We start from the raw sequence: 23,988 nt of genomic DNA, 5'->3' as shown, positions 1-23,988 counted from the left end.
TTCACTGAAAGCTCAGGTAATACTGATGTTCTGCTGTATTTCCTGGACCCTGATTTGATCATACTCCAAGCTTGAGCCTCAGAGATGCAGAGTCAGCAGGAAACTGTAGTCAGGCTCAGCTCCCATTTGGCAAACCACCCCAAATCAACTCCTTCAAAGTACGTTTGTCAAGTATTGCAGTCTGCCAGCTTCCGTCGCCATTACCTTAGCATGCACTGCTGGGGTGAGAACCAATGACATCACCGCCCACCATGGTCAGCAGTGATTCCTGGCTAGATTCAAGTTCCCATGCCGGAGGGTGAATCTGGCCCACTGAGCATTACCCACTCACCCAGCCCTGGTGGGCTGGAACGTCTTGCCTGCCTGCTCACCACTTCACTGCTGGGCAGACAGCCTGGATCTACACTTTCAGCCCTACTAGGACCTTGACTCCTGGCTGGATTCAGGGCCAATGCCTGGGTAACAAGTCAGACCCTCCCAACCAGTGTCAAACACTCACCCCTAGGTGTGGTCTCTTCCTCTCCCCTTCACTCAGCAAAAGAACTCCTCTCATCAGTCCTGAATACCCCACTGTCAGACCATGTTCGGGGGGGCCCAAGGGAAGACGGGCCACTGAGCCCCAACCAATGGCCTATCCTACCATGGCTAAGCAAAGTACAACTCCTTGCGCTATGATGTCTCAAGGAGCGCAGATGAACAGTCATAGGCTTCTCAGGGAGGTAGTGTGTTGACTGCTCTTCTCGAGCACCTCAATTAACAAACACAATAACGCCAATATCTGTCCCAGTGCTTGTCTTTACAAACAAAGTGGGTTTAATCACATAGCTGAACTAAATGTTACACAATGTAATGCTTTAAACACATTAGTGACCCTCAGTGGGATTCCTCTTTGTGGCACCTCGCACCCTCTGATCCATCTTTACTAATTCTCTTCAGTGCGCCTCCTGTTCATTGCTCACCGGACCACCCAATGAGACATCAGTTTATAGCATAAATTAAATGCAGGTGCAACCTTTTCGTGCTCACAGTCAAATATGCATTCACTGTTCATTATAACCCCTTCCAGTACTGGGACTGCACATTCAAGTCCTTGCAAGCTTGGGTGTCTCTCCTGCATGTACACTGCAGGGGCTACCGTAAAGAAAAGATTTTCTTGGCTGCCGGGTGAACGCTGTGTTTCTGTGTCCGTTCAGCCTCAGTCCTTTGAGCCCAACATCCCAGGAAAGGCGCAGAGCTGGCAGCTGGAGACTACGGTGGATGCCGTGATGTGGCTCCATCTGTCCCAAGGATAGTCCCAGTTCCTATCGGGCCAATGGTGGACCAGAGTAGAGGAAGTCCAAACCAGTCCTATGATGACCACGTTGGTTGCTGTCTGTGTCTGGCCTACTACTATCACAGCAGTTGCTGCCCGGTCTGATCCGTTGATGATCACACAGCTGTATTTCTAAATGGGCTTACAATGATCACAGCAGTTACTGCTCCTGCAAGGAACTGGAATGAAAAACGAGCGGGACCTTCTTGACACACAAGGTTCCCCTGGCTCACGCTCTGGTGTAGCCAGCTCTCTTCCAAAGGCGCTGGGGAAGAGCTGGGCCTCTCCCCTCCTGACAAGCTCCAGGCAGGGCCAGGTAGACTCCTTACCTCTATCAGCAAGCAGGATAATAGATACTTCACAGCAGTTCCAGAGCTCCTCCAAAAGAAACTGCAGACTTCAGTTGAACTCTCTCACCTCTGGGAGACTGGCCATTAGACAGACAGTAGCCCTGGTTGCAGAGCCGGCCTTTGAATACCGCAGTCATAAAGCACTTGGAACTTGAACAAAGTAGGATGGTTTGGGTACCACTTTTATACACAACTTCTAGGCATGGGATGTGGATCCAGTGTCTCAAACTATAGAACCGATTTGGGGTGGTTCTTTTTTCAACACTGCTCTTCATACAAAGTGTTTGTGTATCGTGATGCTTCACGCAGCTGGTAGCACTGGGGCTGTCTTCATCCTGGGGCACCCACAACAGAGCCAAAAGAGGCGTAAGCTTCCTCACCTGGCTGTTATCAATCAGCCCAAATGAAGGAGTACTCAGGGACAGATAAAAGGGCAGGTCACACCTAGAACCTTTCCTCCACTCTAACAACAAAGATTGCAGTCCCACCACTCACCGCTACCATCCACCAAGTGGCAGTGATCAGGATGGCTAATCAGCCGCTCCCTGTAACAAAAGGGCCACTAGAATTACTAAAGTCAGCCTTGTCTCCGTCTTCCTCAGTATCTGCGTCTCCTCCCTCCAGCTACAAGGAATGCAGGAGGTACACTTCCACTGTCATTTGTGGATCCCCTTATGATGTTATCATCTTGCATCCTTCACCAGCATGTCAAGGGCTGCAGGTAGGGGTTCATCCTTCAACTCTTAGAGGCTCTGAGGAAAGGACAAGCCATTCTGGGAGTCGCACCTGAAGTTGCAAAGATGATGTGCTTTGGAAAATAGTGCCCGACAGCTCACGGTGGAAACACCCAGAGGCACAGAAAGAGTCCGAAGTGTTGGGCTCTGAATGTAGGAGAGTTCTTACAAGGTGGAATATGGGGAACTGGGTAAGACCAAGCGTGGAAAAGAGTTGGCGCAGGTAGACATGAAGAAGAGCTGGAGTAAACTCAGGAATGGAGCAGTGATGCTGATGTAAGGCCTGAAGCAGAGCAGACAGACCTGCATCAGATCTGGAACACAGGAGGAGCGAAGAACCCAAGAGCAGGCCAGAGGAGTGGCGATACACTGCTATACTGATCAGAGTCCCTGTATATACTGCTGCTCGACAGTCAAGATAAGTGTCCCAGGCTGGTTTCTTTTTTGCATATTAAAAGTCAATTTAGAGTTATTGTTTTATGGTACTTACTGGTTTGTTGATAGCTATTTCAATTGTACGTTTCTATCGGGGCTAAGTGCTTGGCTTGCAGTGCTGCTGACACCACCCAGTGGTTCATCCGTGAGGTCCTACTGGGGATCTGCATGAAAGATAGTCAGGTTTGCTGTGTTTACCTTTGCAGGGCCGGGGGCGTGGACTGCGCTCTTAGGACGGCCTTGTCGACCAGCGCAGTCCTATTTCTGACACCACGCCTGTGGGCATATTGTAGCCAATGGCTTCACGCTGAATACATGCGAGGTTGGCGAAGACATGCCACTTAGCTCACGGATGCAAAAATAGGAGCCATTCATGCTTGCTCCGGCTTGGATTTTTATTAATTAACTTTTATTCTGTGTTTCCTCCATAATGCCTCCGGATGACAAGGTCCTCTGGAACTGCAACAACTAAATGGCAGACCTGCCCTCATGAGTTAATTTACACCTCACTTCCAGTCCTGCCTTCATCACATTTGCTCAGTGTTTATTTTGGGGGCCAATCCCCCCTATCCCCTAACACCCCCCCCCCCACCATTTTAATTCCAGATCCCCTTGGACAGACGTTTTAGGACCAGGGGTGCTTGGATTTAATTATAAATTATCATGATGGCTTCTGAGTTCTTTAATGCCCTTCAATGTGGTGAAGGCATCAAATTACTATTAGAGGCAGGTCTAGTAGAGACCCTGGATTCTTTGGGGCAACAATCCATGAACAGGGCTCTGGCAACAGGTCTTAGGCCCTTCACCAAGCAACTGCTATGTTCAGCCTCTATCGGGCAAGGAACATGGCGTCTTCCTCCTCAGACACTTATCTAATGATCCCTATATTCGCACCACGGGGATTCCAACAGCTTCAATGGAAGCATCAGTGGTACAAGTGCTTTGGTGCATTCGGTCTCTCGTCAGCTTCTTGGTGCTTTACCAAGATAACAAAGTCAATGGTGGAAGCTAAAAGGACCAAAGGAGTTTGGCTGATCATCTCTCTGAACTAGATTATCACAACAGAGGCCTGTATAACTGATAACTCATGTGTCTTGGACCATGCATTGGTTATAGGACTTGAAATTAGTCATCAACAAGAAGAAATCAGCAATGACTATGACTCGATGTGCAGAGTTCCTGGGTTTTCAAATGGCCTCTGTGAGCGCCCAACTGCAGCAACCGATACAGAAAGTAAAGACCTTCGAGAAGGAGCTGAAAGCAGCGTTAGCCAAGAATGTCTTGTCACCAAGAATCGTGGCCCTGAATGTGGGCTGTTGGCTTCACCAATCTAAGTGATCTTCCTGGGCCTGCTGCATTACAAAGCCCTGCAGAGAATAAAGATCCAGCATTTCTGCAAGGGTATGTCTTATGTGAACCAGATCATTCTCTCAGCATACACCAAAGTGGAGCTTTCTTGGTGGCTAGAACCCATGGAGGCCTGGAATGGAGAGCCATTTTCAGAGCCCAGCCAGACGTCATCATCAAGTTGGATGCCATCAGATAGGGCTGGAGAGCTATATGCAGATCAGTTTCCTCAGGAGTCTGTTAGTCAGGAGCAGAACTAGCCATTTACCTCAATTATCTGGAGATTCTGGCTCATTTGCTACAGAACCCTGTTTCCCAGAAGAAGCACTGCTGTATCCTTCTTTGGATGGACAACATTTCAGCAGTTTGCTATATCAACAAGCGAGAGGGGGCATAATCAAACTTATAGCAGACTGGAATTTCAGATACCTGAAGGAAGCCACCGATTGGAGGTGACATCCACAGGTGTTTCTTCTTCTTCATGAGAAGCAGGGTCCATGTGGCCTTGATCAATTCGTATCCCATCTGAACAGGCAGTTGAAGAACTTCTTCAGCTGCAGGATGGTACAAGCAATGGATGATTTCCAACAGGACTGGAGTAGGAATCTTTGCCCATTTGTGATGCTCCCTCAAGTGGCAGCCACAGTGAGGAGGAAAGATCAGATCTTATTTTAGTGATTAGAATTTGTAGGGCTCAACCGTGGTTCCCGGTCCTTCTGGAGGTGACATGGGATCTTCCAATCATGGTTCCACTCTTTCCAGAGATTCTGTCAGATCCACTGGGGTAACTCCATTCTTTGGTGTTGACGGGCCAATTGAGACTCATGGGCTTGTAAGTTTTGGGGATCGTTGGCAAATGCGTGGAATTTTAAAGCAAGCTGCCTTACACATCACGCAGGCATGTTACAGCAATACACAAACAAAATTCTGATCCTGGAGGAGACGGCTGTGTGGGTGCAACAAATAAGATGTAGATCTCCTGGGGTAGGATCTACTTTTTGTGATTATTTTGGTATTCACAGTTGGCCACGGATGGCCTGGCTTACAGGTCAGAACATGCACTGAGACCGGCAATATCTGCAGGCCATACACCGGTTGAAGGTAAACCTACTGGTGAACACTCAACTAGTGTATAAATTGATAGGAGGGATTAGGTTACCTAAGCGTACTATGAATACTCAACTATGAGGAATGTAAATGTGGTTTTTACTTTCTGTTAAAAGAGCGCCAGCAAGTTTAAATTGTCTATGAAGCAAGTATAAGCAAAGTTACCAAAGTTGTTGTGTTTGCTTTCACGCAGACTTATGTCTGAAGTGAGAGTCTGGGCTTAACAGGTAGAGTATTCTCCCCAGACAAGTGGCTTTTTTAAATTTCCAGACATGCTAAGACTTATTCTACATATATATTACATCCTGGGTTCCAGACACCCATAAACTGGGTGGGGTTTAATGTTGGAAAGTGTACGAGGGTTGCACCAGAGAGCTTAGACTTGATAATAGGGGACTGCTGCTTACAAACCGGTGTCCCCAGCTATGCCTTTCGGGGTGGGTAAACTGGCTCATGTCTGAAGCAGGATTTGATGTCAGTAAAATTGGAACACATTTAGCTAGAGGGAGCTTTGGCCTCCAAGTCTTATTTACAGCACTCTAGGTTAGACGATATTATGAGAGCTGCTGATTGGTCTTTCACTTTCACTACAACATTCAAAATGTTTTATTTTAAACCGGTTGTTGATGTTGACTGTTGTTGTGGGAAAGCTTTGAACATGAATAATATGAGTACCCCATCCAGACATAGAATAAAAGAAATCTTGAATAATTGATTTCCAATTTCCATCATCCTTATTCCTGAAATGATTGGTCTCCCCCTTCCTGGAGTATTCCCCCTCACACCTCTCACATTTCACTCTTTGCCCCACCAACTCTACCCTCGCCCATGGAGTCTAAATTGAGGTCTTCGTCTTCACCCCACTTTCTGCCCATCTCCCACATTACACAACTGCCCAGTTTCTCCTTCATGCATCTCTCCATCCCCTTCTGAAACTTCCTCTGTTGTCCCCATGAACACAAGCACCCCAACCTCACTCCTCTGATATTTTAACATATGCTCTGACACCTCCCCCAGACTGACTTTTTCCTCTTCCTTCAATAACTTCCTTATAACTTTTTTTTTATTCCCTACTCGGCTCACTAACACTTATTATGCCCCATCATCTTCAAAACCAGCACAAAAATACATTTATCCCCCCTAATTTTCTTTTTGGAAATCTACAGTCACAGCTTCACGCCCGTTTCATATTAATGCACACAGAAAACCTAAACAGTCATGCTGAAGCCCAGATTCACCAAAAATACCACACACAAACAAACTTGCACTGCTTCTAGGTATCGATTTGCACCTCCCACTGACTGATATGTTTTTGAGACAATGATCTACTCTACCTGTTGAAAAGATAGATCTCTCTCTACTGAACTTCAGAGCCCTTTGTCTACCATGTTCTCCTGCAAGAGCACAGTGAAGTTCCAACTTCTTTCATCTGACGCATGGTCCACGTACAAATCAAACAAATATTCCAGATCATGAAGTTATAATGAGCCTTGCACATGCACAACCATCCCTTCTCATCAAAAAACAAACATAGAAGACATCACACAGGATTAGGCAAGGAAAGTGCTGCCAAAAACTCTGTTGCCCCTTCATTGACAGCACAAGATTAAAAGCTTTAACCTGTCCCAGTAAACATGCGGCCCACACAACCCACCAGAAATTAAAATAACAATGGCCACCTCTTCTCCTGGGATAACTTTGAACATCCACTAACCACCATGATGGGTAGAACCCCACACACCAGACTTACGAATGCCCACACGTGGAAGATGCCCTCATTAACATGTGGTGGGCACATATGCCACAGAAAACTCGACAAAATGAACAACTTCCATCTGTATCTTTATGAAGGCACAAGGTAGACAAAGGACCAGCCTGAGACATGTTGATAATCCTACATAGAGCAGAGGTTTGTAGACACAGTTCCTCCTCAAACTCCGTTGCCCGCAAGTAGATGATGATGATGGGTACAGCCATGACATACTTGCGATGGGAAGAGACTCAGCTATACGGATCCCCAGTCCGTCATTTCACCTCCTGCCACGGACCCTTAGAGCTAAGGTCTAACAGTCTAAATTAATCTCAATCACTTGTATGATGCTGAAGAGGTCTTGGTTTTCGATGCTAATTCAAAGTGATTTTATCTGTATGTGTCAAAAACTTTCAAGAAATAAATAACAACGGTCACCATGAGCAGCACTAGCAGAATCCCCTCAAGTGCATTCTACATAACTACAGAGCAGCCGTGAACCACTGCCATAGGACTGCTTACCCAATGACAACCTTTAACCTCAAACTACTGACCCTCATCAAACACGGCTGAAGGGATCCTTGGAGACAATGCTGGACCCCCTGGTTCACCTAAAGCACTGTTCCTTGGTCAGATACAGACAAATTGGTAAGTGAGGCGGGCACGGAGGTGGAAAGTGCAGGAACCTAAAACATTTCCACTTATCAACATGATATCTACCTGTTGGAATTTGCCCTTCTGGACTGGCTTTGGTTCCCCCTCAATTTTGACGTGTTTTTTGGCTCTTCCCTGTCACAGTCACTTGGCCCACCTACCCAAGTGAGGTATCATTTTTACCAGGAGACTGAGGGGAAACGTAGGGTGGTAGGAAATTTGTCTCAGTGCAGTGATCCCATACAGAAATGTGGGAAAATTTTGATTTTTTAGCTAAATTTGAGGTTTGATGAGGATTCTGGAGAAGAGAACACTGGGGGAATCGACACAAGTCACACCTCCCTGGATTCGCTTGGGTGTCTAGTTTTCAGAAATGTCTGGGTTTGGTAGGTTTCCCTAGAAGGCTGCGGAGCTCAGGGGCCCCAGCACACCACAGGCCAGAGCTCAGGGGCCCCAGCACACCACAGGCCGGAGGTCAGACCCCCCCAGCACACCACAGACCAGAGCTCAGGGCCCCCAGCCAGAGCTCAGGGCCCCCAGCACACCACAGACCAGAGCTCAGGGGCCCCAGCACACCACAGGCCAGAGCTCAGGGCCCCCAGCACACCACAGGCCAGAGCTCAGGGGCCCCAGCACACCACAGGCCAGAGCTCAGGGGCCCCAGCACACCACAGGCCAGAGCTCAGGGGCCCCAGCACACCACAGGCCAGAGCTCAGGGGCCCCAGCACACCAGAGCTCAGGGGCCCCAGCACACCACAGGCCAGAGCTCAGGGCCCCCAGCACACCAGAGCTCAGGGGCCCCAGCACACCACAGGCCAGAGCTCAGGGGCCCCAGCACACCACAGGCCAGAGCTCAGGGGCCCCAGCACACCACAGACCAGAGCTCAGGGGCCCAGCACACCACAGGCCAGAGCTCAGGGGCCCCAGCACACCACAGGCCAGAGCTCAGGGCCCCCAGCACACCACAGACCAGAGCTCAGGGGCCCAGCACACCACAGGCCAGAGCTCAGGGGCCCCAGCACACCACAGGCCAGAGCTCAGGGCCCCCAGCACACCACAGGCCAGAGCTCAGGGCCCCAGCACACCACAGGCCAGAGCTCAGGGGCCCCAGCACACCACGGACCAGAGCTCAGGGCCCCCAGCCAGAGCTCAGGGCCCCAGCACACCACAGGCCAGAGCTCAGGGCCCCCAGCACACCACAGGCCAGAGCTCAGGGCCCCCAGCACACCACAGGCCAGAGCTCAGGGCCCCCAGCACACCACAGGGCAGAGCTCAGGGCCCCCAGCACACCACAGGGCAGAGCTCAGGGCCCCCAGCCAGAGCTCAGGGCCCCAGCACACCACAGACCAGAGCTCAGGGCCCCAGCACACCACAGGCCAGAGCTCAGGGCCCCCAGCACACCACAGGCCAGAGCTCAGGGCCCCAGCACACCACAGGCCAGAGCTCAGGGGCCCCAGCACACCACAGGCCAGAGCTCAGGGGCCCCAGCACACCACAGGCCAGAGCTCAGGGGCCCAGCACACCACGGACCAGAGCTCAGGGCCCCAGCACACCAGAGCTCAGGGCTCCAGCACACCACCGACCAGAGCTCAGGGGCCCCAGCCAGAGCTCAGGGGCCCCAGCACACCACAGGCCAGAGCTCAGGGCCCCAGCACACCACAGGGCAGAGCTCAGGGCCCCCAGCACACCACAGGGCAGAGCTCAGGGCCCCCAGCCAGAGCTCAGGGCCCCAGCACACCACAGACCAGAGCTCAGGGGCCCCAGCACACCACAGGCCAGAGCTCAGGGCCCCAGCACACCACAGGCCAGAGCTCAGGGCCCCCAGCACACCACGGACCAGAGCTCAGGGGCCCAGCACACCACAGGCCAGAGCTCAGGGCCCCCAGCACACCACGGACCAGAGCTCAGGGCCCCAGCACACCACAGGCCAGAGCTCAGGGCCCCCAGCACACCACGGACCAGAGCTCAGGGCCCCAGCACACCACAGACCAGAGCTCAGGGCCCCAGCACACCACAGGGCAGAGCTCAGGGCCCCAGCACACCAGAGCTCAGGGCCCCAGCACACCAGAGCTCAGGGCCCCAGCACACCAGAGCTCAGGGCCCCAGCACACCAGAGCTCAGGGCCCCAGCACACCAGAGCTCAGGGCCCCAGCACACCACAGGGCAGAGCTCAGGGCCCCAGCACACCAGAGCTCAGGGCCCCAGCACACCAGAGCTCAGGGGCCCCAGCACACCACAGACCAGAGCTCAGGGGCCCAGCACACCACAGGCCAGAGCTCAGGGGCCCCAGCACACCACAGGCCAGAGCTCAGGGCCCCCAGCACACCACAGACCAGAGCTCAGGGGCCCAGCACACCACAGGCCAGAGCTCAGGGCCCCAGCACACCACAGGCCAGAGCTCAGGGCCCCCAGCACACCACAGGCCAGAGCTCAGGGCCCCAGCACACCAGAGCTCAGGGCCCCAGCACACCAGAGCTCAGGGCCCCAGCACACCACAGGCCAGAGCTCAGGGCCCCAGCACACCAGAGCTCAGGGCCCCAGCACACCACAGACCAGAGCTCAGGGCCCCAGCACACCACAGGGCAGAGCTCAGGGCCCCAGCACACCACAGACCAGAGCTCAGGGCCCCAGCACACCACAGACCAGAGCTCAGGGCCCCAGCACACCACAGGCCAGAGCTCAGGGGCCCAGCACACCACAGACCAGAGCTCAGGGGCCCCAGCACACCACAGGCCAGAGCTCAGGGCCCCCAGCACACCACAGACCAGAGGTGGGGGGGGGGGGGGAGGGAGGGGTCAGGCATCCTTCACAACTAACGTCAGACCGGAGAACAGGACCCCCGAGGCCGGGCCCCGCCCTCAGATGACACTATAACCCAGCGCCCTTAGACACCCCCCCCCTTCTCCCTCCACAGGCCGAGGCCCCCGCGGGGTTACCTGCAGCCGCTCTCTTCAAGTGGTCCGCCCCCGGAACATTTCCTTCAGGCTGATACCGGAAACATCCGGCGGGCACTGTTCAGTGACGTACCACTCACTTCCGGCTCAGGTCCGCAGTGCCCTTGGTGATTTTCGCTGACATAGAAGAAGGACATTGTGATTCCCGCCCGCCCTAGCTGTACACCAATACGCTGCCGTCATAGAACACGTCCGTGTGATGCGACATGTTAAGGTCAGGCGCAACGTCACGCGTTTACAGGTCCACCGTTGTTTATCACACTTTCAACGCATGGCTGTCCCGAACATGGACCCCACATTGTCATTGCGCGTGCGCACTGAGGCCCTGAAGCCACGGCGCCATGTTGCAACGGGATGTCGGGGTTGTCCAGGCTGTCCGTTCTTTATGTCGATGCCCAGTGCCCGAGTGGGTGAAGATGGCGGCCTGCGTGAGAGGCTTGTTCCGGGGGGCAGGCAGAGGTGAGGGGTTTGGAGAGGGCTGGCGACTCCCCCAGGAGGAGGGTCTGGGGGGCAGGCAGCGGTGAGGGGGGGCTGGGCGAGGGGTTCCCAGGTGGAAGGGGAGGGCAGGACCAGGGGGACCCCCCTTGAGCCGGTGTCCCTGGCCTCTGCTCCTGTCCAGGGGGTCATCAGTGCACCTGCCCCCCCCCCCCCGCAGGTGCCCCCTGGGGGGGGTTAGAGGGGGCCCCGCTGGCCTCTGCTCCTGTCCAGGGGGTCATCAGTGCACCTGCCCCCCCCCCCCCCCCGCAGGTGCCCCCTGGGGGGGTTAGAGGGGGCCCCGCTGGCCTCTGCTCCTGTCCAGGGGGTCATCAGTGCACCTGCCCCCCCCCCCCCCCCCCGCAGGTGCCCCCTGGGGGGGGTTAGAGGGGGCCCCGCTGGCCTCTGCTCCTGTCCAGGGGGTCATCAGTGCACCTGCCCCCCCCCCCCCCGCAGGTGCCCCCTGGGGGGGGGGGGGGCGGCGCTGGCCTCTGCTCCTGTCCAGGGGGTCATCAGTGCACCTGCCCCCCCCCCCCCCCCGCAGGTGCCCCCTGGGGGGGTTAGAGGGGGCCCCGCTGGCCTCTGCTCCTGTCCAGGGGGTCATCAGTGCACCTGCCCCCCCCCCCCCCCCCGCAGGTGCCCCCTGGGGGGGGTTAGAGGGGGCCCCGCTGGCCTCTGCTCCTGTCCAGGGGGTCATCAGTGCACCTGCCCCCCCCCCCCCCGCAGGTGCCCCCTGGGGGGGGGGGGGGCGGCGCTGGCCTCTGCTCCTGTCCAGGGGGTCATCAGTGCACCTGCCCCCCCCCCCCCCCGCAGGTGCCCCCTGGGGGGGGGGGGGGGGGGGGGGGGCGGCGCTGGCCTCTGCTCCTGTCCAGGGGGTCATCAGTGCACCTGCCCCCCCCCCCCCCGCAGGTGCCCCCTGGGGGGGTTAGAGGGGGCCCCGCTGGCCTCTGCTCCTGTCCAGGGGGTCATCAGTGCACCTGCCCCCCCCCCCCCCCCCGCAGGTGCCCCCTGGGGGGGGGGTAGAGGGGGCCCCGCTGGCCTCTGCTCCTGTCCAGGGCTCTGAGTGTCACCTCGGGCCCTGGAGGTGAATGCACCAGGAGCGGGTCTGGGGTATCCTCATTGCAGCCCCCCCCCCCCCCCCCCCCCCCGGGTGAGATAATGGGGGTGTTCAGGGCGGGCTCCTGGGGTGCTCCACTCTCGGTGCCTCTCCACAGCAGACCGGCCTCATTAGCAACTTTTCATTTTTCCCATAAAAGCCTAATTCAGGCAAATAGTATAACTCCCAGGATACTGATCATGCGCTTCGAAGCGTCCAAAAGCTTAAGCGTGCGCTATAAAACCTTTTTCATAATGCACGTGAACACTGCCCAAGACAGTCAACACTGCACCGAACCCCTGCAGCACCAACTATTCTTCACACCACCAACCTCTTCCGCAGTGAGAAATAAAGAAGATCTGACAGCACATGGATGATACCAAGCCTGCATCATCTCATTCCACCCCTCCCTGTACAACCCCTCAGTGGTCAGCCTTCGAAGCACCCTCTCTCCAAGATCTAACTGACCTACTCAAGTCCCTCAAAACCACTTCTTATGAAGATGTCTTACCATCGTCCTCTATCAAAGCTCTCTTTGGGTGCTGTCATGTCACCACTTACCATTATCAATGCCTCCCTCACTCAAAGGATCTTCCTCGAAGGTCTCAAAACAGGCCACACTCTCACTCCTAATGAAACCTATACTAGACCCTGGTGACCTCGCCAGCCCATCGCTCACCTACCATTCATTGCCAAAATCATTACAAAAGCAGTCTATGTTCATCTCCAATATCACATCAATGTCAACCATCTTTAGCATAACTTCCAGTCTAACTTCAGATCCTGCAGCATCACAGAGACTGCCTCAATACAGATCATAGATTATATATACCATCCTGATCACAAATGGAGGTCACCACTGCTTCTTGACATTGCTCTCATCTGCCTCTAACCACCTTTTCCTCATGCACACCCTAGAATCTAGAATGGGATTTACTGACATAGACCACAACAAATCCTTGTCACCTGTGGATTTACCACAGCTGCACACTGTCCCTGGTCATCCTCAACTTCTACATTGGGCCGCTTGGTGCTCAACTCACAGATAACTGCTTCAAGATTAGCCAACATGCTGATGATACAGAACTCTACTTCAGACTGTCCTGTGCTTCAGAAACAGAACACCGCAAACACTGCTTGCACATCAACCTGATCTGAATGTCTAACACCTGACTGAGCAACAAACAAGATACCAAACTCACGGCTCAACTCCCTCAGACTGGGTTTATGATCCTAGTTTACTTACTCTGCGACAGAAAGGTGCTGCATCACATTTGACCACTAGGCTTGACCTGGTTGTCTGAAGGCTTTATAACAGTGTTTGATTAGAGGCTCAAGTGACACCTACAGATGTGAGTGAATGAGGCTGAAAATGTGCCTCGTAGGTTTGTGGACTTGTGCATAGTGCCATGTTCTAAAAGTTTGTGTCAGAGTGCTTCATTTAGGGATGGGATCGGGAAAATATGCATAACCTTTTTTTTTTTTTTCTTTCTTTCGTGGTATAGAGACTTTAGCCACTGACATAAAATGATGTACTGGGTTATTCTTATTCGTATCAAACCATCAGCGGAAGCATTTGTATACATTCGTTCATTTGAGGCAGTGTAGGAAAGTAGCCTCTTTCTAGCCTTGTTACCCCCACTTTTGGCCTGTTTGTGAGTATACGTCAGGGTGTTTTTACTGTCTAACTGGGATCCTGCTAGCCAGGGCCCAGTGCTCATAGTGAAAACCCTATGTTTTCAGTATGTTTGTTATGTGTCACTGGGACCCTGCTAGCCAGGACCCCAGTGCTCATAAGTTTATGGCCTATATGTGTTCCCTGTGTGGTGCCTAACTGTATCACTGAGGCTCTACTAACCAGAACCTCAGTGTTTATGCTATCTCTGCTTTTAAAATTGTCACTGCAGGCTAGTGACTAATTTTACCAATTCTGATTGGCACACTGGAACACCCTTATAATTCCCTAGTATATGGTATTTAGTTACCCAGGGTGTATTGGGGTACCAGGAGATCCCTATGGGCTGCAGCATTTCTTTTGCCACCTATAGGGAGCTCAGACAATTCTTACACAGGACTGCCACTGCTGCCTGAGTGAAATAACGTCCATGTTATTTCACAGCCATTTTACACTGCACTTAAGTAACTTATAAGTCACCTATATGTCTAACCCTCACTTAGGGAAGGTTAGGTGCAAAGTTACTTAGTGTGAGGGCACCCTGGCACTAGCCAAGGTGCCCCCACATTGTTCAGGGCAAATTCCCCAGACTTTGTGAGTGCGGGGACACCATTACACGTGTGAACTACATATAGGTCAATACCTATGTGTAGCTTCACAATGGTAACTCCGAACATGGCCATGTAACATGACTAGGATCATGGAATTGTCACCCCAATACCATTCTGGTATTGGGACAATTCCATGCATCCCCGGGGCTCCAGCATGGACCCTGGGTACTGCCAAACTAGCTCTCTGTTTTTTTGTTTTCTGCAGCTACCGCTGCTGCCAACCCTCAGACAGGTTTCTGCCCTCCTGGGGTCTTCTGGGCAGCCCAGTCCCAGGAAGGCAGAACAAAGGATTTCCTCTGAGAGAGGGTGTTACACCCTCTCCTTTGGAAATAGGTGTTAAGGGCTGGGGAGGAGTAGCCTCCACCCTCTGGAAATGCTTTGAAGGGCACAAATGGTGCCCTTCTTGCATAAGCCAGTCTACACCGGTTCAGGGATCCCCCAGTCCTGCTCTGGTGCGAAACTGGACAAAGGAAAGGGGAGTGACCACTCCCCTGTCCATCCCCACCCCAGGGGTGGCGCCCAGAGCTCCTCCAGTGTGTCCCAGACCTCTGCCATCTTGGATGCAGAGGTGTGAGGGCACAATGGAGACCTCTGAGTGGCCAGTGCCAGCAGGTGATGTCAGAGACCCCTCCTGATAGGCTCTTACCTGGTTAGGTAGCCAATCCTCCTCTCAGAGCTATTTAGGGTCTCTCCTGTGGGTTTCTCACCAGATAACGAATGCAAGAGCTCACTAGAGTTCCTCTGCATCTCCCTCTTCGACTTCTACCAAGGATCGACCGCTGACTACTCCAGGATGCCTGCAAAACCGCAACAAAGTAGCACGAAGACTACCAGCAACATTGTAGCGCCTAATCCTGCCGGCTTTCTCGACTGGTGGTGCATGCTCTGAGGGCTGACTGCCTTCAGCAAGCCAAGAAGAAATCTCCAGTGGGTCGATGGAATCTTCCCCCTGCCAACGCAGGCACCAAATTTCTGCATCACCGGTCCTCTGGGTCCCCTCTCATCTTGACGAGCGTGGTCCCTGGAACACAGGAGCTGGATCCAAGTGTCCCCGACAGTCCAGTGGCTCTTCTGTCCAAATTTGGTGGAGGTAAGTCCTTGCCTACCCACGCCAGACAGTAATCCTGTGTGCTGCGTGAACTGCAGCCGCTAGGGCTTCTGTGCACTTTTGCAAGACTTCCTTCGTGCACAGCATAGCCCAGGTCCCCAGCACTCCGTCCTGCATTGCCCAACTCGCTGAGTTGGCCTCCAACTTCATGGGACCCACTTTTGTTGTGCTGAGACGACCGCTGTGCTCAGATCTTCTAAACGCCTATTCAGGCGCTTCAGCGGGTGCTGCCTGCTTCTGCGTGGGCTCTCTCTGTTGCTGAGCACCCCTTCTGTCTCCTCCTCCAAGGGGCGACCTCCTGGTCCTTCCTAGGCCCTGGCAGCACCCAAAACCTTCAACCATGACTTGCAGCTAGCAAGGCTTGTTTGCGGTCTTTCTGCGTGGAAACAACTCTGCATCCTCCAGCACGCTGTGGGGCATCTTCTGACCAAAGGATAAGTTCTGCAGAGCAATGTGCTTGTGGAGAACAGGTGTTGGGGGGTAGTTTTCCTGGATGAGTTTAGTTCTGCAATTGCTGTGGTCTGACGCCTGCAGCGGCAAGACCTTTGCTTTTAGGGCTGTACCTCCAGTGATAGGGATGTCTTCTTTCAGTCTGTAGTGATCAGAGTCCTTTGCGTCTAGTAACAGTGTTCCATTGTCCTTAAGATGTGCCTCTAGAGACATGGGTCTTTGTCTGCAGTGAGGCGTTGTTTGCTTGCAGTAATGGGATATTTGCTGCCAATTATTGCATTTCCTGACCTGCAGTATCACAGTTCCCTGATGTAGGAAAGCACCCTCTTTCTTGGCATGGTTACCCCCATTTTTTGCCTGTTATCTGTGTGTTTCACAGTGTCTTCTGGGATCCTGCTAACCAGGACCCCAGTAGTTTTGCTCTCTCCTGTTAAGTGTACATGTTTCTTCCCACAATTGCCATACTGGTCCCCCATGTAAGTCCCTAGTATATGGTACATAGGTACACAGGGCATTGGGGATCCCTATTGGCTGCACCAGTTATTCTGCCACCCACAGGGAGCCGATGTGAAGGGTTCTGCAGTCAGCGCGAACCGAGTGCACACACCCGGTTTCACTGCAGGTCACTGCACCAGGTCACTGTAAGTCACCACTATGGTAGGCCCCACAGCCCAGAGAGGTGCCCCAAAAAACACCAGGTCCGTTCTCCTGGACTTTGTGAGTGCGGCAACCCCATTTTACGTGCAAACTGTACATAGGTCACTACCTTTGTTCAGCTACACGATGGTAACTCCAAACCTGAGCATGTTTGGTATCACGCATGTCGAAATCATACCCCAATACTGTTGTAAGTATAATTCCATGCACTGTGGTGACTCCATAGAGCCCCCCCAGCATTGCTACCACCAGTCTTACAGGGTTTTCTGGGCAGCCCAAGCTGCTGTCACCCCTCAGACAGGTTTCTGCCCTCCTGCTGCTTGATCTGATCAAGCCTAGGAAGGCGGAACAAGGGATTGCCTTTGGGAGAGGGAGGTAACACCCTCTCCCTTTGGAAATAGGTGTGACTGGCTTGGGATGGGCAGCCTCCCCAAGCCCTTGATATGCTTTGAAGGGCCTATTTGGTGCCCTCCGTGCCTAAACCAGTCCACACCGGTTCAGGGACCCCCAGTCCCTGCTCTGGCGTAAAACTGGACAATGGAAAGGGGAGTGACCACTCCCCTGTACATCACCACCCTAGGGGTGGTGCTCAGAGCTCCTCCAGATGGTCCCTGGGTTCTGCCATCTTGTTAACCAGGTTGGCAGGAAACTCTGGGATCATCTGAGTGGCCAGTCCAGGCAGGTGACGTCAGAGCCTCCTCCTGCTAGGTGTTACCTGGCTAGGTGACCAATCCCCCTTCCTGGGCTATTTAGGGTCTCTCTCTTGGGTGGGTCCTCAGATTTCACTTGCAAGATTCCAGCAGGACTCCTCTGCAACCTCCGCATCTGGACCCTCCAAGAACCAACAGCCCTGCAGTTCACGAGGAAGACTCTTCTGCAACATTGTTTCCAAGATCCCTGCCAGCCCTGCAACATTTCTCCAGCTGTGCATCCTCAGAAGACAGCAATTCTTTAGCCTGCACAAGAAGAAATAAGAAATCTCCCTTGGAGTGAAGGAGCCACTCCCCTGCATCCGCAGGCACCAACTGCAACCAAGACCGGCTGCGTGGATCCCATCTCCTGCTGAGCTGCGTGGATCCTGCATCACAGGTGGTGGTCTGGAGTGGTCCCCTTGATCCTCTCTACTAGCTGTCCAATTATGGTGGAGGTAAGCCTTTGCCTTCCCACGCAGGACAGTACCCCCGTGCACTGCGTCTCTTGCAGCTGCCAAGGCTTGTTGGCATCTTCTCCAAGGGATCTTCAGGCTACGTGCAGTTTCAACCCTGAGCACTCCTTCATGCAAAGCACAGGCTTCTGCGTGGTTCTCCTGTTGCGTGAGATTCCCTTTTGTAGTGTTGTGTGGGCTTCTTCTGCGACTCGTGTCACCGTCCTATGGGACTCCTGTTGGTGCTGTGTCTGCTTCTTTGGACCTTCTGCGATGCTGAGGGTCTCCTGTGACTCCCACTCCTGGGTTGAGTCGTCCTGGGCCTTGCTGGTTCCTGCCAGCACCTCTTTTCGACCAACTGCGAATTTGCCTTTGCCAAGGCTTGTTGGTCGAATTCCTGCACCAACACCTGTCTGCAGTCTTCCTTCCAGCGTGGGACAACTTCTGCATCCTTCAGGAACTCTTCTCTGGCTCCAGGGCTGCAGTGCTGACCTGTTCTTCATCACCGTCGACCAACTCCTGCAACTACAGCTGGGTTGGTAGTAGCCTCTTCTCCTCCTGGACCCCACTGTGACTCTTGGACTTGGTCCCCTCTCTCCACAGGTCTTCCTCTCCAGGAATCCACTGCAGGTTTCTTGTAGTCTTGTCTGGGTGTCTTTTCTTCCTTTTCGCTGGGGGGTACAGTGTTACTTACCTTTGCTGTTTTCTAATACACCCAGCTCCCCTCTACACATTCCACTTACCTAGGTGGGGGTCCTGTGTTCGCATTCCATTTTTTTAGTATATGGTTTGTGCTCCCCCTAGGGTCACTACTGGTTATTGCTATTTGAACTGTTTTCTAACCTTTTCTATTCCTATTTCTGATTACTAGTGTATATATTTAGTGTATTACTTACCTCCTATTGGAAGGTTGCCCTTCTAGTATTTTGTGGTACTGTGTTCTAAAAATAAAGTACCTTTATTTTGTACACCTGAGTGTTTTCTTTCATGTGTGTAAGTGCTGTGTGACTGCACTGGTTTTGCATGTCCCCTAGATTGGTCTTGGCTGCTCATCCACAGCTACCTCTATAGAGCCTGGTTTCTAGGCACTGCCTACACGTCACTGAGAGGGGATACCTGCACCTGGTATAAGGTGTAAGTACCTTGGGTACTCACCACACACCAAGCCAGCTTCCTACACCTGACCTGAAGTGCATGGAGTCATTGGCCTGCAGAGAGGATGCCCCTTGGTTTGCATTGAGTGTCCCCTCCTTTCCCTGTATTGGGAGGGGCCCTTTGCCTGCAGTCAGTTGGGGAGACCTCTTTGCTGTAGTCAGCCAGTGAGGAAGGGGTTCTTCATCTGCAGTTAAATGGTATAGACACCCCTTGATCTCCAGAGAGGGTCCCTTTTCCCTGAACTAACAGGCCCCTTTCCGTGTACTGAGTCACTTCCTATTCTGCAGTCAGCATTCCCACTTTAACTGCAACAAGTAGGGCCAAGGTCTCTTTGCCTGCTGCGAGTAGGGCCCATTGGTCTGCAGTAAGGGGCCTTTTTCTCTTTAGTGTTGTGTGGACTTTGTGTTATAGTACACTCCTGCTGCTGAAGCTTACACTCATTTGTCCTTTTTCTTTTGCAGTTACTGCCTACCGTCATGCTGTCTTCGTACAGAGGAGACTTCAGGGAACAACTACTGAGACGAAACGTAAGTCAACATTTTATGGTAGTTCTGGGTTGGGGGTTTGCAAGGTGGAGAGGGTTAGAACAAGGCCAGGAAACAAGCCCTTAAGCACAAAATTAAAACAAAAGTCAACATAGGACTTTTAAATATCACTTTTTGCTCTTTTTCACTGCCAGAGTACAAGAAATGGGCTCTGCTCATTTTAGTCCCTCTGGAGTTTTCACTTTTGATTTCCAGGTTTTTGGACTTTTATTGTGAGTGACTCTCGCTACTTAAGTTTTACTCATCGTAAATTCTGCGGAAATGGACTGAGTGCTAACCACTAGTGTCTGCCATTTAAGTTAGTTAAGGAAAGAAACTCTGGGCTGGTTACATATGAACATGTGAGGACACGTGTGCGAGCTAAGCATGATAGACTGCTGTCGTGCTACTTGGGTGTCTGTGCACTGTAGCTGACTGTAGCTCTGTAGTGTTTACTGAAAGCCTGTGTGCTCATTGCATTGTACCGCATGGGGGAATCTGTGCCCCTGCAGAGTTTCACCATACATCGTCCTAGAGCTACAGGTCAGGTATCAGTCAGAGGCTAAACATGTACCCAGAGAGCAAATCTACTTTCACTTTTGTGATTACTGTAGTGTTTATGGCACTTTTGAGAATTATCATGTTTTCATGGCGTATCTATAATCAGACTCCAGGCCTTTTTCCATCCTACTGGTCCAAGTTGATTACTATGCTGGCCAACAGGACAAACAAAAGCCTCCTCACACAGTAGAGTCGTTAAGTGTTTGGGTAATAGACCTCCTGTGTGACCCAGGAGGATTCCAGTGGCACTTCCGTGGACTTCGCTAACACACCAGGGCCGTGGAATTCGCCAGGAGGCAGTGCGACCTGGGGATTGCAGTAGGGTTGGTGGCCTGCTTATTGGCTGTGGATGGGCAGGGGTTGACCCCATGCCCCCTCCAAGTGGGAGAGGGCACTTGGAGCCCAGGCAGAGTACAGGTCTGGCAAGGAATCGGAAAATCTAGATCCTTATCAAAAAGTAACCTTTTAGAGGCCAGCAGGACTAATAAATATTATGCATTAATTACAAATACATACAATTATGTACATGGAAATACCTTTGGTGACACCCTCAGAACCGTTTACAACCCCAGCAAGCGCTGAGCCCACATTCACAATCCCTCCCACCTATGCTAGATAGAATCACAATATAAGGAGATGTCTGTATCAATAAGGCAGCCCTACTGGCTTTGTCCGGCTGTCATAGCATTAGTAAAACTAGTTATAATCCACCATTTCAACACTGTTGAAATCAATAGGTAAAGTACCAACTTTCAATACTATTCATTCTAATATAAACCCTTGCGTTGTCTATCAACGCTACTAATAAAGCATTGATTTTTTGATATTACCTGTTAGAAATGGGGTCTCTAGTTGGCAGTCGGTTTGCACCCTGTCCAAAGAGGGAACCTCACTCTAGTCTGGGTATGGAGAATACCCGCTCATATAACCCCTGCTCACCCCCTTGGTAGCTTGGTACGAGCAGTCAGGCTTATCTCAGAAGCAATGTGTAAAGCACTTGCACATAACACACATTATTAAGTGTGCAGGAGTCATTGGGCCCTTGAAGTCACACGCCTTGCAGATCGAACTCCGGGCTGATGAAGTGAGGTGCGCCGGCGCTGATGGTGTACAGGCTGCGGTGTGAAGCGGGACAATGCCCACAGGTCACGGTGCAGGCAGTGACAGCGGCGTCGCGAGACCAGGGCTGTGGTGTGAAGCTGGGCGGTGCAACCTGCGGTGTTCACAGGTCACGGTGCAGGCAGCGGCGTCGTCGTTGCGGAAGCGCTGTCGTTGGTAGGCTCAAGCCTGTGGTGCAGGACGGGACAGGGCTTTGTGACCCTCACAAGTGGTGTCCACAGGCCACGGTGCAGGCAGGGATGCCTGGTGATGACACAGGAGTCGATGGTGCTGGCGTCGGTGGACCTGGGCTGCGGGCGGTGTGGGACGGTGCTTCGTGCTCCTCACAAGTGATGTCCACAGGCTATGGTGCATGTAGCGGCGCCGGTCTCAGCAGGAGCGCCATCATCGGGGAGGCCCAGACTGCGGTGTGAGCAGGCGATGCCGTACTGCGGGCCCACAGGTCACGGTGTGAGCAGCGGCTCAGTGAAATCGTCCGATGGCGGCGTCGGTGAGACCAGGGCCGCTCTGTGATGCGGGGCAATGCAACCCATGTGTCGTCGGCAGGTCATGGAGCAGGCCAGCGGCGTCGTTGGCGGCATCGCAGTGATTTCTCCTCCTGAACAGCACAAAACACACAGTTCCCAGTGCTGCAGGTCGAGGACACTGAAGTCTTTGGTGTCCCTGAGACTTCCAACAGGAGGCAAGCTCTACTCCAAGCTCTTGGAGAACTTTCTCAAGCAGGACACACAGCAAAGTTCACCCTTTGCACTCTTTTCAAGCAGCAACTGCAGGCCAGTCCAGCAAAGCAGCACAGCAAAGTGACAGTACTCCTCCTCCAGCTCTTCTCCTTGGCAGAGGTTCTTCTTGATTCCAGAAAGATTCTAAAAGTCAGGGGTTTTGGGTCTTTTCTTATACCCCTTTCTGCCTTTGAAGTTGGCAAACTTCAAAGCAAAGACTCAAGTGTTTGCCAGATCCTTCCATGTCTTGGCCAAGCCCCAGACACTCACCAGAGGGTCGGAGACGGCATCGTGTGGGGGCAGGCACAGTCCTTTCAGGTGTGAACGACCACTCCTCCCTCCCTCTAGCTCAGATGGCTCATCAGGATATGCAGGCTACACCCTCCTCCCTTTTTGTGTCACTGTCTAGAGAAGTGCAAATTAGCCCAACTGTCAAACTGACCCAGACAGACAATCCACAAACAGACAGAGTCACAGAATGGTTTAATCAAGAAAATGCCTACTTTCTAAAAGTGGCATTTTCAAACAGACAATTTAAAAACCAACTTCACTAAAAGGTGTATTTTTAACTTGAGTTCAGAGACCATAAACTCCACATTTTTATCTGCTCTCACAGGGAATCTCCGCTTTTAGGATATTTAAAGGCAGCCCCCATGTTAACCTATGAGAGGGATAGGCCTTGCACAGTGAAAACCGAATTTGGCAGTATTTCACTGTTGTCCTACCTTAAACATACACTGCACCCTGCCCCTGGGGCTACCTAGGGCCTAACTTAGGGGTGGCTGACATGTAGTAAAAGGGAAGGTTTAGGCCTGGCAAGTGGGTACACTTTCCAAGTCGAATTGGTAGTTTAAAACTGCACACACAGACACTGCAGTGGCAGGTCTGAGGCATGGTTACAGGGCTACTAATGTGGGTGGCACAACCAGTGCTGCAGGCCCACAAGTAGCATTTGATTTACAGGCTCTGGGCACCTCAGGTGCACTTTACTTGGGACTTGGCAGTAAATCAGATATGCCAATCATGGATAAACCCATCAATAGTAACATTTCTATAGGAAGCACTTGCACTTTAGCACTGATTAGCAGTGGTGAAGTGCGCAGTGACAATGAACCAGCAAAACAGACCTGAAAAAATAGGAGGACGAAGGCAAAAAGTTTGGGGATAACCCTGCAAAAAGGGCCATTTCCAACATCACCCTAAAGGCATCTTGGGGACTTTCAGAAAGTTGATCTAGGAATTCATTCTCCTCTTTGATTACAATTGGCTTTGTGGTCTGTGGCTTTCCATTTGCTGGCTTTATTTGCTTTAGGCTGTCCGTGTTCAGTTCAGCCCTCCTGTTGCCTAAACCTTGTTTACTGTAGTCTTCCACAAACTTGGGCTCTGTGAACAGGCCTTTAAATCTTTTTCTTATCTTGTCACCTGTGCTATGCATTCAAAGACAGACGTCAAATGTCATGCTTGTCCTTTGAGGTAGCTTAGTGTTTACTTTGCTTTCGCTGGCTTCAAAGTGAAAGCGTTTAGAGAAAAGAGGAATGCAGATTACTTCCCCCATGGGGCTTGCTCCTGTCCCTACTATGCTGAATTTACGAGGCTGTAACATAACCCTTAAATAGCATATCATGTTACAAGAGGATGACAGATTTTTATTTTAGCTATACGTAAGTCTGTTACGGCTTTTAACACAGAGATCCTTTTGTTACTTGCAGTTAGTAAATTGTAATCCTTTTAATATAGCACAGTGAACTATTAAGTACATGACTCCTACACCTTGTAATCCTCACTGTTTTATGCAACAAAGATCTTGGACATTCATTTACATACTTACATGATTTATTGTCAATACATAACATGTATGTTATGTAAAGTGCTCTGACACCCTGGACTGGGACATTTACATTACTTGTGCAAATACTGGGACAGACCAACAAATCTGACATTCTTACTGTACATGCATTTCTTTTGTAAACAGAGACTGAGCAAGTTGACAAGCATACGGTGAAGTGATGATAAGCTGCGAGCCTTTCTTCCCCCTCCCTTCCATTTTCATC

At 52.0% G+C, this 23,988-nt stretch overlaps 2 protein-coding genes across 2 annotated transcripts in view; one reads left to right on the top strand and one right to left on the bottom strand.

Annotated features, from left to right (window-relative positions):
* KBTBD4 (kelch repeat and BTB domain containing 4) overlaps positions 1-10,735 on the bottom strand; it is a 36,831-nt gene extending 26,096 nt beyond the window's left edge. Inside the window, exon 1 of the mRNA XM_069221609.1 lies at positions 10,627-10,735. The gene's annotated coding sequence lies outside the window, so the exon portion shown is untranslated. The remainder of the gene's footprint in view (positions 1-10,626) is intronic.
* A 235-nt stretch (positions 10,736-10,970) lies between these two features.
* Positions 10,971-23,988, top strand: part of NDUFS3 (NADH:ubiquinone oxidoreductase core subunit S3) — a 64,906-nt gene continuing 51,888 nt past the window's right edge. The window contains exons 1-2 of the mRNA XM_069221610.1: positions 10,971-11,103; positions 19,476-19,541. Coding sequence (XP_069077711.1) covers positions 10,986-11,103; positions 19,476-19,541 — 184 coding nt within the window. The 5' untranslated portion in view covers positions 10,971-10,985. The remainder of the gene's footprint in view (positions 11,104-19,475; positions 19,542-23,988) is intronic.

Source organism: Pleurodeles waltl, chromosome 3_1 (assembly GCF_031143425.1).
Source record: "Pleurodeles waltl isolate 20211129_DDA chromosome 3_1, aPleWal1.hap1.20221129, whole genome shotgun sequence".
Classification (NCBI taxonomy): Eukaryota; Metazoa; Chordata; class Amphibia; order Caudata; family Salamandridae; genus Pleurodeles; species Pleurodeles waltl.
This window is presented reverse-complemented; position numbering and strand designations above follow the sequence as displayed.